This window comes from Alosa sapidissima, chromosome 16 (genome assembly GCF_018492685.1).
Source record: "Alosa sapidissima isolate fAloSap1 chromosome 16, fAloSap1.pri, whole genome shotgun sequence".
Taxonomy (NCBI): Eukaryota; Metazoa; Chordata; class Actinopteri; order Clupeiformes; family Clupeidae; genus Alosa; species Alosa sapidissima.
Window position 1 is genome coordinate 30,539,608 of NC_055972.1, and position 15,003 is coordinate 30,554,610.

General features: G+C 39.9%; 1 protein-coding gene across 6 annotated transcripts; it reads left to right on the top strand.

The window, feature by feature from the left end:
• Positions 1 to 702: 702 nt before the first annotated feature.
• Positions 703 to 13,825, top strand: fas (Fas cell surface death receptor). 6 transcript variants are annotated; one of them, XM_042065040.1, is made up of 9 exons: positions 703 to 1,003; positions 1,502 to 1,592; positions 1,678 to 1,812; positions 8,559 to 8,670; positions 10,570 to 10,643; positions 10,747 to 10,842; positions 11,446 to 11,477; positions 11,955 to 11,970; positions 12,453 to 13,825. In XM_042065040.1, exons 1-9 carry the CDS (start codon positions 974 to 976, stop codon positions 12,734 to 12,736), a joined length of 870 nt encoding a protein of 289 aa, XP_041920974.1. In that variant the 5' UTR covers positions 703 to 973; the 3' UTR covers positions 12,737 to 13,825. The 6 variants fall into 6 exon arrangements, with proteins under 6 accessions (XP_041920974.1, XP_041920976.1, XP_041920973.1 ...); XM_042065042.1 differs by having other exon boundaries at positions 10,570 to 10,634; XM_042065039.1 differs by having other exon boundaries at positions 704 to 1,003; positions 11,952 to 11,970.
• Positions 13,826 to 15,003: the final 1,178 nt, after the last annotated feature.

Genomic DNA, 15,003 nt, shown 5'->3' on the forward strand with positions numbered 1-15,003 from the left:
ATTGTAGCTTCTGTGTAATCCACATAAACACTACAAAGGCAAAACAGACTCCACTACCTCGTCTGTAACGTTGGTTACCCGTAAGAAGAATGGTTAGCTTGTTCGGTTGGAGGGAAGCTAGCTTTGACGTAATCTCTCTTTCGCGCCGTAGGGAGATAACCGTATTGTTTGGATAAGAAGCTCAGTCCACCTGTCTATGACGGCAACTCATAAGCAAAACCTAGCATACACGACCGTATGTTAAGGTAAAGCATTACACAGAGGCAACCTAATAATAATTTTAAAAAAAGTAAATCTAATTAAAAAAAAAACGGCACTAATCATTACAGAGGTTTTCGATGGATTGACCGTAGGTCGGAAAAGTGGAAAGAAGATTAGCTTCAAGGCTATAACTTTTTTGTTTTGTTGACTGTTTTTGAAGATGATCATGTATGGTAGCTTCAACATTAACACGACTAGGTGAGGATGATATTAATAATAATACATAAATAAATGTTTAACTTTGATGACTTTGAAGGCGAAGGAAGTGTGAGAAGAATTTCTGTGTATCTATCATATGAGTTACAAGATTCAGTTCGATGGCTAACGTCACGAAGTTAAGTGTGAGTCTGCGCAGTACTGGGGGGACCAACTGAAAAATCGTTCTATTTGACTCAGTGCCCTCCCATTGAAAACGACGGAGTCTGTTCGTCCATTTCTTTTACTGTCTATGGTCCCACCGCCAGATGCACACAGTCCGCCTGGCAGCTGTGAAAAGTTCACCCGACTACACATTGTTGGGTTTAGTTCTACCTCCGGTAGGGGTATCTCAAAAATGTGGGGCCATCGACTAGCCTAATACATCACATCTCTGCTTGGCTGTCATTTCGGAAGGAGGCGCCGAGCGAGGCGGTGTCTTGAGTTAGACTTGAGAAACACTTTACCTTCTTCGACGGCTGAGGAATTCTGACCACTAAATTGTGGCTTTGTAACCATGTTTAAAAGTGTGATAGTCTGCGTACTGGTGAGTCAATCTCAACAGATTGTTTCTTACAGCCATGCCATGTCTGAAAGCCTGGGCTAACGTTAGCGTAGGCTAATTTTTATGTGATTTGGGGAAGTTTTACCATGGCACTTTCTGTCATTTAACTTAGCCTACTTTTGTGAACAGGCTTCGCAGACTTGTCTGTAATTAATGTATTTTTAAACCAACTTCAGCAACATTTTATTACAACAAATGACATTAAGACATAGATAAAACAAAACTCGTTTGCAATGGTCTGTCAAAAATACTTTCGATTTCATTCCCAGAAAGTACCTACGTTGAACTGTGCTTTTGTGTTAGTAAAAGTGGTTGGTCGATGAGGTTTTTCTTAGTAGTCACATGTAGTATAATATGCATTACATTTGATAGAAATCGAACATATATGACATGGTCTGCACTTTCGTCCGCTACTTTCGCCTGGCACTTAGAGCAATGTGAGGCGCAACTTGAATGTGCATTTCACTACTGTATGTGCAGGTGGTCTTCGGTCTGCCATTGGGACAATCACTCAGCTGTCTATCTGGGAATTACAGTCACGACGGGAAGACATGCTGCCTATGTCCCAAGGGTAAAATAAATCAAGACCACCCTCGAATCTATCTTGTCAATGAAACTGTTGAAATTTTTCTAATTTGTGTTTGTGTGCATGTCAGGTTATTTTGTTTACAGCCACTGCGACACAGCCAACCCCCAGCCTAAATGTGACCATTGCCAAACAGGATCATCATATACTGCAGAGGCAAATTCCCAGGAAAAGTGTGAGCAGTGCACTGTATGCAACTCTAAAGGTATTTGATAATCAATCCAACCCTAAAATTGGCCACTCCACTGAAACAGCTTGATACTCATCTTGCTCGATTTGCAGCTGCTTTAGGCATGGTCAACCAATGCATCCCACTATCCATAAACTCAAACATGGGCATCACAGCCAAAGCACACTCTTGGTTTGAATCCTACCTCCTACCTCACTGGGCCATCGTTCAGTGTATCATGGCTAGGACAGACGTCTGCATGTTACCATCTTGACGGGGTGCCTATAGGCTCGGTGCTGGGGCCCCTTCTCTTACACCACCTCTCAGTCAGATTATCCCCGCTTTTCATGGCTTCTCATCACTTCTCATGGCTTCTCACATCACTGCTACGCAAATGATACCCAACTCTTTATGTCATTCCCACCTGGCGACCCAACGGTCTTGACACGGACCTCAGATTGTCTCTCTGACATAGCCAAATGGATGAAGGCCCATCACCTCCAGCTAAACCTCTCAAAGACCGAGCTACCAGGTTTCCCAGCCAAACAAAGTATACATCACATCATCAACATCAAATTTGACTCCTTATCTCTTGCTACTTAAGGTCACAAAAAACTGGGTTGCATCAAGGTTTGCATCACTCTCCTAACGGACCTCCCGGCTAGTGCGGTGAAACCATGACACATGGTCAAAAACAAGTCTGGTTTTCAATCAACCAGCACAAATGTTAGCACCAGACGTGCATTTCCTCCATAACGCGGAAGCGGTCGGGCCATAGTTTTGCACAAATTGAAGCAGAAATACACCAAATGTTGAAAAAGAAATCACGTGTGATGAAGTCTTGGATCTGTTATTCACCTATTCTGAATCTGAAGGAGAATATCTGCCTTTTGGAGAATATGATCGATCGTCTATTGACTGATAGTCACGGAGCGTCTGTGAATGGAGGTGCGTCTTTGCGACAGTGTCCACTAAGCATACCATGCTTATTTCGACCCTCTGCCCAACATAGCTGGAGGTGCCAGTGGCAATAGTGATGATAGTGTCCGTAATGGGTGTTGTATAGACAGCAGGGGTTGTAAAAATAGGGCTCTGAAAAACTACAAAGTCACCCGCGATAGGAACTGTTTTGACCAGGCTACTTTATTGTATAGTAGCATAGGGTTTGTGATTATAGTAATAGTTTACTATTGTTGGTTTACATGTGACTGTTTTCCTGTTCATTTGTTATGTGGGTGAAATGAAAAAAAAAGAAAGTAAAACTGCTCAAATATGTTCAACATCCAGTATCTACTGAAATGTGCATAATTCATGGTGGTTCCCATCCAGTGACGTCATAATATGCAAATTAGATGAGTAAATTTACCCCCTTCATAAACTTCTGTTCATACTCAATGATTTTCACATTTACAGTAGGACTTTATCTCTGACCACTTGCAAGCCATGGCCTTTTGAAATTTTGATGTAAAAATCCAATTTATTTTTTTTAAACCCTGGCGGCTAAAGGGTTAATCCTCATTTTCACTCGCTTTGGATAAAAGCATCTTCTAAATGAATAGATGTAAATGCAAATGCTAATGACACTCCTCCTCACATCAGTTATATGTTTTGTTATATGTTATGTTTTGTGAACAGTGGTGAAGAGCACATGTGGTTTTACAGTGATAATGGATGTTTTAGAGCCTACATAGTTATTTCTGTAGTTATTTCTGCCAACATTCATTTCATTAAATCCATACAGATAAAGCAAATACCGGTATATGTGACGCTAGGTAACAATAGTTGGCCTTCAGATGGTTGATGCTAGATAATCTGGGTATAGAAATCGTATAGTGTAGTGTGGTATACAGTGACGGACTGGGATTAAAAAACGGCCCTGGCATTTTCACCAACCAGCGGCCCACATGGGGACGCGCATGCACGCGCATGTGCCCGCAACACACAGATATAACTTCACGTGCACGGACATCACACGTTTGTAGCACCATTGGTGATGAACTCTAACTTTAATATGCATAAAGACTGAACCAGGAACATGGATATATCAATGCACAACTCCAAAAAAATGAATGCAATATGAAATATGAAAATGAAAGAAGAATAGCCTAGAATAGACTACATGGATTTCTATGCAACGTCACGAAAACATGCGTGCGCAAGAGGCAGAAAGCACCATAGAACAGCATAGAGCAGTGCTCTCCATGAAAAGAACAAAATGAGTTTTTGTGCTGAAAACTGCACCAATTCGAAATCACGATGGCTAGAGAATGTTCAATATGTTCAATATCCCTAAAGGAATGCATGTCTTCGCCAAAAATGACAAAATACGATGTTAATGCAAATGAATGGCAAACTCTCCTCGCCTGAAATATCAGTGAGACAACAGGGGACCAGGGGTATATAAAAAATTCCGATTGTAGCTTACAGCAGCCGACTATTTAAGTCAAGTGTATAACGTTGTGGCACCAAGCGTCTTCTGCCCCACGGCTGCGCGCGAATGTAGGCCTAGTTTTGTTGGTAAACGGGAAACCCATCAGAGCAGCCGCTCCACAAACGTGTCTTAATTAACGTCATGCAGTTAACAAAGTGCGAAGGAGCTTGCTCTTCTCCGCAACCCTGTCTATCACGTCATCAGCATCCAAGTTCATTATAGGACCTCTTTCTCTGTCGCCATCAGCATAAAAGCCTCCAAATTATCCTACAATCGTGTCCTTAGGCGATTTTTGGTGAATTTAGGAGTGGAAAAACTCCGTTTGCATGCCACTTGAGTACATGACAGTGTTAGTAGGAATTCATTTGCTAACCATATATAGTTGTAGGCACAGGTAAAGAGGTTTAAATGCCGGAGAAGGAAATAGCAACAGATTGCACAATTCTTGCAGGTAGCACATTTCTTGCTCACCAGGTTTATTTCTGTATCTCCGCGGCATCATCACAGTCCGACGCTTTGACTGTATACTCGTTTAGAGGAGACTTTTTCAGGCTGTCCCAGTGTGTGGCGAGATGTGTAAATTCCGACTGTAGATTTTCAACCGTAGCACCTTCACTGAATTTAAGCAGACATTCTCTTATGTTTCGAAGTGCATTTGGGGGCAGTTTATTAGCTTTTATAAGGGGAAAATTCCGAGGATCAAGGCATGCTAGATCGGCAATTCCCCGTGCTAAAGGAAGTAGACGCATGCGGTTTTGAAAGTCCAGAAGTCATTGCTTCATGTAGCCTAACTTTTGTAAACCAATAATAAAATAAAAGATACAGGCAGCATATTTATTGTATTCCAATTTCAAACAATGCACCTTTAAATCATTTGATTGAATAAGGTAACAAAAGAATGTAGACTGATGTAAATATTGAGGGTCACCATGACTGTAGTGTAGAGACTCATGTCTGGTATAAATACTGATCAGTTTCCCACTATGAAGGAGGAAATGGGAGTTAGAGATAAATGGCTTATTCGAAGTCATGCAACACTATTGATGCTTGATAGTGGGCCGAGAGATATTGTAAAACCGTCTTTACGATAAATGGGCCGCGCAAACCCGACAAGCATGCCGCTCCGTGATATGCCGGCCCAAACGGCCCACGAGGAGCCGCGGCCCTTCTGGCATCTGCCCAAATGCCAGAACGTCCAGTCCGTCATGGGTGGTATAGTAAAGTTTAACCAGCATTGTAGGAGAGACAATATACCTCAAGACTGAAATGTTTAATTTCCATTTTAGTCCAGTAGATCAATTAGATTGTATACGCTTTTACAAACCTTTATCCCACAAACTGAAATAAAATACAATAACAATCCATATCCACTGCTGAACATTTGTATGAAATGAACATGTGGCTTGTTTTGTGTTGTTTGTTTCAAACTCTATGATTTTGGTTGTTGTCTTTGTTAGCCAATCTAGCAGAGAAAGATGCTGCACAGTCCCTTTTGGGTTGTGTGGCCAGATTACCATGGTTCAAAGTGATTATGTAAACAGTATTGAATCCATAACAACATGTTTTAACAGGGGCGTGCAGAGACCTTTGAAGGGACAGGGGCTCAAATTTTTGAAAAGGGCACATAGAAAAACATTTTCAGAAAACGTGTTTTAAAACTTAATTTTGATTACAATTTTGATTATGTATTCTCTATCAAAATTAATGCCTAACATAGGCTACATGAGTGAACTACCACCATTAGCAAGCTGGGGCCTGTACTACGAAGGGAGCTTAACCTACCCAGATGTAACCCAGGGTTACTTTGTTAAACCAGGGTTGACAAAACCTGGTTATCTTAAGTGGTGTTAATCGGTAATATGACGCTGATTATGAAGTTGATTTGTTGAGCCGGGGTTAACCTAATTGGAGTTTGTGCGCGTTCACATAAAAGGGGCGGGATGCAGCGCAGGTCACCACTTTCAGTGATGACGCGTTCACCTTATTTTACGGATGAGGAATGCACAATTATTATGACAAGTTATGAGGAATTAAAACCCACTCTACGACAGAAATCAAATACGTCGGCAGTGAACAAAGCAAGGCAAGGCTGTTGGCAACGTATTGCAGATCGGGTAGCCTAAATGCCTAAGTAAAGTTTTATTTCCACATGTTCTTCAAATACGGAGGATTAATAGCTTGCGGAATGTCTGAAATGAGTTGAAATAATTAAATTGCCTATTTTGAGTACAGAGAAATGCCTACAGATGCAACACAATTCAGAAGTGGGCATATAGATTACAGTAATAGGATAATTGAATGTTTAAGTAGCCCCCATTGACTGATTTAGTGTATGCCTAATCCTGTGAACATTTCAGATGCAACACCATTGCTAAACGCACATGGCAGCAGGTGAAAGTGAAACACAAACACATTATTCAGAATAGTAGGTTTATAGTTATAGCTTGCATTAATATTTCTTAATTATGAAAACATGTAGGCCTATGCTTATAGCCTTCACTTGGCCTCTGTTTTACAGCTAACAAGAAAAAGGTACACATTTCCACAGCACCAGAATCCGACCGAATGCCTCCCTCAACCCCCTCCATAATCGGCCTTCCACTATTATTTGCGATGGCCAACTCCTCTGCTACTGTAAAACACTCTGGTGCCTTTCCTCCTACAGTAGTGTTCGAAGACACCTGTTTCTTGTTAGCTGTAAAACAGAGGCCAAGTGAAGGCTATAAGCTAGGCCTACATGATTTCATAATTAAGAAATATTAATGCAAGCTATAACTATATAAACCTACTATTCTGAATAATGTTTTTGTGTTTCATTTTCACCTGCTGCCATGTGCGTTTGGCAATGGTGTTGCATCTGAAATGTTCACAGGATTAGGCATACACTAAATCAGTCAATGGGGGCTACTTAAACATTCAATTATCCTTATTACTGTAATCTATATGCCCACTTCTGAATTGGGTTGCATCTGTAGGCCTTTCTAGGAACTCAAATTAGGCTATTTAATTATTTCAACTCATTTCAGACATTCCGCAAGCTACTAATCCTCCGTAACACATATTTGAAGAACATGTGGGAATAAAACTTTACTTTTAGGCATTTAGGCTACCCGATCTGTAATACGTTGCCAACAGCCTTGCTTTGCTCACTGCCGACGTATTTGATTTTTGTCGTAGAGTGGGTTTTAATTCCTCATAACTTGTCATAATAATTGTGCATTCCTCATCCGTAAAATAAGGTGATCGCGTCATCATTGAAAGTGGTGACTTGCGCTGCAACCCGCCCCTTTTATGTGAACGCGCACAGGTTAACCCCGGCTCAACAAATCAACTTCATAATCAGCGTCGTAGTACCGATTAACACCACTTAAGATAACCAGATTTTGTCAACCCTGGTTTAACAAAGTAACCCTGGGTTACATCTGGGTAGGTTAAGCTCCCTTCGTAGTACAGGCCCTAGGTCTACTAACCTAAGCTACTATAACATAGTAACCTAAACAGAATATGTTATGAACGTTCAGCCTTAGATTTTCGAAGCTGCCAGGTTATTGAAATGGATGGACCATGACATGGTTAAAACGGGTTTGATAGCCTACTTCATTAAACATTAAACAACTTTAAACATTTTATTCTCTATCTCTAAGCTGAATACTATTGCATGTTCAGATAGGCTAACTGCCAAGTGACCTTACCGTGCTCCCAAACGTCTCCTGCAGCCGTTATATATAATACCTCCATGCCTGCAGCACTGTGCCTGCGTGCACCTTGGAACTTTTTACAAATTTTAAAAAGTAAAAAACGGGTGTTGTCAAAAGGGCACATGGACATCAAAGGGGCAAAAGGGCAGGTGCTAGAGCCCCTGTAGCCCCCCTTCTCTGCACGTGCCTGTGTTTTAACTGGATAAGTCCTTATTTCCTCAATGTTTCTTTCCTCACTCATATGCTACCTTCCATTCCTGCCCAACTGGCATCATCATGTGCTCTTTTTCTCTCTCCATCTCTCTCCCTCTCTCTTTAGTCTACTCTGAATGCACCACAGTGAATACATTAGAAATAGTATCAACAGTTTCTTCCATGTTGTTCAGGAATGGACCACTAGTTTTTTTTTTAATGGCTTGAACCGTAAGAAGCACCAAGTATGTTGTTGGGACTGTTTTTTTTCTATTGTTGCAGAGAAAGTTTCGGCCGTCAAGATGGTGTGGATGTTTTTTTTTTATTATTACTCCACAAAGTAAAATAAAATAAAATCCATCTTCAGTTAATATCCACTGCTGAATATTTGTGTTGATGAATTTGTGAGCTGTGTTGTGTTTGCTTCAAACTCTAATGATATTGGTTGTTGTCTTTGTTAGCCAATCTAGAGGAGGAAAGACATTGTACAACCACATCTGACGTTATATGTACATGCAAGAAGGGTTACTTCTGCGAAGGGGAGCATTGTAAAGCATGTCATCAGTGTCAAGAGTGAGTATTATGCTTAATTGGTCATTTCCACATAAACTAAACTCAAAAATCATTTCTGAGAATTTGGAAACATTGAATGAAAATATTGACATTGGTACTAAATACTGGTAATCATAAATATAAGATTAGCACAATAGGGCTTTTCTGTGTCGTATCATTATATATCATATCAGTACATGCACGCTTATGCACACACAGGCACGTGCACACACGCACGCAGACACACACACATAAACACATGAACGAATGCACACACACACACACGCACACATAAACACACCAGCAGGCATACACGCATGCACAGACACACACACACACACACACACACACAAACACATCCACACATACTCACACAAAAAGGTGCATGCAGGCAAACAGGCACACCAGGGGTCGAAATTAACTTTTTGGCCTACTAGCCAAAGTGGCTGGTAGATGAAAAAAAATGACCAGGCCAAAGCTAAACAATGATTTTTAGAATTATTTTGAAAGTTGCCTATCATTAGCCTATTTTACAGCTTTTTAGAACGCTGCCGAAGTTTGCAAGTTCCGCTACAAGTTCCATTCAAATGGCCTTCCCAATGTTCAGAGGTCCAATAATTTTGTAGCCTATAATCAGACAGTGTTGAAGCGGAGCGAATTAATTACTTTACTCTATCTTGGTCAGTAATCAAGGATCTTTGCTATAATGACTGCAGCAAAAATATAATGACAGTGGCAACAGGTTTTGAGCTGTGAACCACGTCTTTCATATCATTCCGTTCGCTTAGCTTAGCTTTCAAGTTCTAGTCTATTTGTGTGGTGATCTATTTGTTTTCTCAGCAGATGCATGAAAGGGTAACCAAATAACTGTAAGACTTGTGAAGTTTACTTTTCTCATATTATAAGTAGCCGTATAGCCTAATAAAATGTATTGTCCCCCATTATCGGAAAATAAATCCTGTGGCACAGTACCTGCTATAATTCAGCCGGCAATGCAAAAATCTACTCGCCATTGGTGCTTGGCGGGTGCTTCGAGACCTGAGGCACATGCACACACACACTCACATATACACATGCACGCATGGACGCACACACACACACACATAAACTTACACACACATAAACACACACACAAACATAAACACAGACACACACGACACACCCCATTACCCCATAGGGATATCTGGCTTTTGGGTGAAATTGAATGTTTCAATACAGAAGGTACTGATACATTGAACTGTTGGACATGCACGTTCAAAAGTTTAGAGAAGGTCACATTAAGTTCCCCTGTAAAAATTATAGTGGATTTTAGGTTCATCCTGAAATTCACCCGAAAGCCAAATATCCCTTACTTTTTCTGAGTAGTGTATACACAAAGGTTGCAAGAGTAGGGGATGGAGTAGGAGATGGAGACAAATTGACAAGCGGAGGAAATGTGCAGGACTGAGTGGCGGTCATATTTTGTACCACTATGCAGTACATCTAGTTTGCTATAGTTTAGCCTTTCATGATGGTTATTGTTTGTGTTTGCCTGGCAGTCAGGACTGTGTATGTTGATGTGACTTGTGGCAAAAAGATAGTGTTGAATGGGAATACTATTTTCATGTCATTATAGCATTACCATAAAATATCTTGGTATGATTTTAAGTCCAAATCGCCCAACCCTATTGTGCAATCCCAGTGATTTGGAATAGGATGGTAGAGCACTATTCCCTTGTTACGAGATGCAGTAACTGATTCTGTTTCTCATTGTGATGCAGTAACGGATTCTGTTTCTCATTGTTACGAGATGCAGTAACTGATTCTGTTTCTCATTGTGTTACATTAACTGATTCTGTTTCTCATTGTTACGAGATGCAGTAACTGATTCTGTTTCTCATTGTTACGAGATGCAGTAACTGATTCTGTTTCTCATTGCAGATGTGAGTTGGGAGAGGAGGAACCATGCACACCCAGGAGCAACACTGTCTGCAAGAAACATTCTGGTGCTAAGGGTCGTTTATAAACTAAAGCTCACAACAAGATATCCACACTAAGTAGAATTCATATTCATATTACTAGTGACTATATTGATAAGGTGTACTGTGTATTTTTCAGACACAGCTGGTATTGCTATTGGTGCTGCTGTTGCTGTTGTTGTTGTTGTTGCTCTGATTTGTGGTGCCCTTTGGTGGAAAAAGAAGTTTTGTTTTGGTGAGTACCATATTGCAGACAGTTAACATTTTGGGATAAAAACATACAGTAGATCTCATAGTAGCCACAGAAAGAAATTTAGATTGCCTGCAATGTCTGGAATATCCCTTGTCAAGTAATTTATGTCCATATTACCATTTGAATAACAACCACAGCATTGCAGACACGCATAAGAACCACATTTGTAATTTGTACAAATGTAAAGTGGTGGGGCAAAGCTATTAAGCCAAAAGATTTGTTGTTTCCTATGGGAGGAAGTGAGAATTTAAGTCTGTGTTGCTATGACAACATCAGTTGTCAAAATCAGGGAGTCAGGTTTACACTAAAGATACTAGAGCACTAAAATCTTTGGCTTACACAACATGGGTTTTTTCATGTAATTCTAGATATACATCTTATAGCCTTGAATATCTAGACAGTTATTTGACTAGTTAACAGTTTGTGTTTCTGCAAAAATCTGAATTTTCTTGATGGCCTGTCTGGGAACAGTGGATGGATTTGACCAGTGTAGTGGAATAGACCCAATTGTAAATGGTACATTTTGCCAACAATCTCTGTTAATCAACTCACATTAATCAACTCATGTAATTTCCCATTTTATAGCCCAGAGGCTGGCAGCTGCAGATCATCCAGAGGTGAGTCCATGAGAAGGTGGCCTTTCATGGCCATCTTGTGGTTTTGTGGTGGAAGTGAAGCATGCATGAAAAAATAGTGTCCACATATTACTGCTGAAAAGGTGTGCATCGATGTATGTCTTATAATGTATTTGGTGAAAATGTATTCCTCAGGCAAAAAAAAAAAGATTTTTGCCTGAGGAAGACCCAGACGGGTCGAAACTTTGCAGCACACAATAAATGTATGGGAGTTTTTAGCAGAGTGTGGGCATTTCATCCTTTTTGAGTTCTAGTTCCATTTGCCCTGCACCTCACCGGTGGGGATGTGCACACTAGTACAACTACTTTTTGGTGAAAATGTATACATATTCTGTAGTGTAAGATAAGGGAAATTCTTTCATATGTGTAAAATATATTCTTATGTTACATGCATATTTGTTTGCTGAGTGTGATATGGCCATTACTAACTTCTACCCAAAATCTTTTTATTTTTAGCAGAAAATACCGCTAAAAGGTAGGTGAATTAATTCCCTCACTGTTTCCCCTTACTTTCTGTACTGTTTATGATTGCAAGACTGTAATGTGTAAAAGTCATTCAGTTTTTTTTTACAGTAAATGTATGGGTCTTTAGCCTTTATTCAGAAAGGACAGTGAAGAGTGACATGAATCGAGTGGGAGAAACAGAGATGGGATTAGATAGAATCGGGAAATGACAACGAGTCAGATTTGAATCGGGTCTCTGAGGGCTTTCCCAAAAGTCATTCAATTCTATTGTTGTTACGCAGTCCTCCTAAATAGAAGAAAGAAATACTTCGACAAAGTTTGAAAAACTTGGAGGAGTTTCTCATTAGTTTTCAGTTTGTGTGTAGACAAAAGGCCAAAAATGCCCAAAAAACATACTCTAGCTACAATACCCAGGTTCTTGTGGATGAAACATAACTAATGGTTTGGGATTTATTTTTTGTTTTATATGTTATGTATCGTATCCGTTTACAGGCATCGACTTGAAGCAATTCATAGGCGATATTGTTGACCTTCTGTCTTGGAGTGACATGGTGAAGGTTGCCGACAGGACTGGGATGGATAATGTCCAGGTGGTTCGACACAAGCACGACAATCCTACTGCAGAGGAGCAGACCAGAAGCCTTCTTATTGCCTGGATAGAACTGCAAGGTCTGGACCAAGCCAGTGAGACCCTCTGTCAAACACTCCGCAAGTGTAACTTGAACCAGAAGGCTGATAAGATTGAACGTCTCATCTCGCCAAAAGTTGATGTCTGATAGGGCCTGATAGGTGGCGTCAGATATGTACCTATATATATCTTAGGGATTTGCTGATGTTTTGTACCATAAGAGGTAATGAAAGGTGTTTTTTCTACATTACGTATTGTATGCTGTTACCTGGAAAATGTACAGTATATATTTGTGTCTCATTTCCCATTCTCCCTCATAAACTGTTTGTAATTTAAGAACTGAAAATGACCCACAATTAATGTACCTGGTTCATCAGTGACCTGGTTCATCAGTGACACTTACTGTTTTTGAGTTTGTGAAGATAAGAATACAGTCCCTGGAGCGTCTTGTGGGTTAAAAAGTAATTCATATTTTTGGCTATCTAATGACCAATCTATTGACCAATAATGAACAACCTATACAATTGAAAAGCCTACAAACACCAATGCAGCACTAGGAGTTTCTCTATATCCCACACAAAACGTGTCATAGGTCTGATTGATTTCAAATATGCAAACAAGGTAGAGGCTCTGTCATTCTGCTTGATCACCTGGATTTGGATGCTAGAATTGTTCGTCTTGCTTTCTATAACATTGCGAGATAAGGCCAAGGGTCTGCTGTTGTCATGAGTATTATCACTTCGAGCTGTTAAGTGTTGTCAAGTTGGTGTTGATGCATCCCTGCCTATCATTGGCCCACTCCCCTTATTCAGAGTTTAATAAGATTAGAAGAAGAAGATGCTCTATAACTGGGTTATTTGCCATTACATCATACTCAAGACATGTAATAAGCACAATCTGATAGTATTGCCTTTGTTAGTCTCATCACTGGATGGCTTATTGTGATAAAATGGAAAAGACGGCAAATCCCCAACATTTATACACTGGATCAAACATGCCGTTTATTTTTTCAACCATGAAAATATTAGATACTCTGAAAGGACCGTCAAAGAACTCATTACATGCATTCCAGTAGAGTAAGCAGATGCACAGATGCATGCATTCTTTTATGGATGGAAGAATATTCCAGTGTCATGTGGTCAGTGGTATGTAATGTTTTTTATGTATATTTCTGTGTTTTTTAATGTGTGTTTATTAGTCTATGTTGAACTAAATATATCTATTTTTAAAGAGATAATTGTGCCTCGGGCTGAACTGAATACTGATATTTACTAGTAGTTACCACCAACACCAATCGGGCACCAACAACAACATGATGACTGAATCTGATAATGAAGTACTGGAGGAATGTTTAAAGTGCCAGAAGAACAGTGCTTGCAGTACTACATTCAGACCACACAATGGCACTGCTATTTCCACATCTGAAAAATAGTAGCTGATCATACCTTCTGCGTCTCTTAACTTTTGTCAGTGCGGTAGCCTACATGATTTAATTACATGTTTATTTGAATCTGTTTAAAAGGCTGTTTAGCCCTAGATAAAATCTGAATAAATTGTGTGCTGTATAGAAAACAGCTTTTTCAAAAAGGAATTACACAATTCACAACTACACAGCTACTTCAATTCAAATTAATTTATGACGGAGACAGTATAGGGTACCATCTATGTCAGCACAAACAGATGTAGAACAGTGAATGAAATAAGAATTAGTTCGACAAAATAGAGCTTCTTTATGAAACACTTGAACACATTCCACTTACGAAATACAAAGGAGAAGCAGTTATTCATCACTCTGTCACTATCACTGCTATGAGGCTTGTGAATGACAACCCTTTGCCACAGCAGAAAAGAACCATAGGAGTTCGCTGTGAATAATCAACCTGCATGTAAATTCACTGAGAGAACTGAAAGTGGTTGCCATGGTAACGAGCCTCCCTCTTTTTCAAGGTGAAAGTCCAGGCATATGCCACAAAAGCTATTTATACAATATGACTAAAAAGGATATGGAAGAAAATTATATGTACACATGTGAAGCACACATACACTATTTTATGGCTTCCAAACCTGTGTATGTGCACCTACACTGCTATAAAGACAAAAGGAATTCAATATAGCTAAAAGGATTTTTATTGTCAACTGTGTTGTGAACTATGTCATTTATTCAGCAGAATGAATAGCCGTTCACATTTCCTTGCTGGTCTGAATCTAGCTTGGTTTGCCTCTGTGTCCACTTAAAGATGATGCCAATCAAGAAATGGTTGTTAATTGGCCTTGGGGTTTAGTGTGGCACCTATGTAAATGATTTGATTGCGTGCCAGGATTTATTGGGAAATGTAAACAACAGGCAAAGGGTAAGTGTTTAATGGATGAAATCTCCTTGGATGCTATGTCTGACAGTTGCACCTGAGGTTTTAT

Coding starts and splice junctions, on each gene's coding strand:
- fas (XM_042065039.1), top strand. CDS start 974: ATGTTTAAAAGTGTGATAGTCTGCGTACTG. Junction 1,004..1,501: donor GTGTGATAGTCTGCGTACTG/GTGAGTCAATCT, acceptor CTGTATGTGCAG/GTGGTCTTCGGTCTGCCATT. Junction 1,593..1,677: donor ATGCTGCCTATGTCCCAAGG/GTAAAATAAATC, acceptor TGTGCATGTCAG/GTTATTTTGTTTACAGCCAC.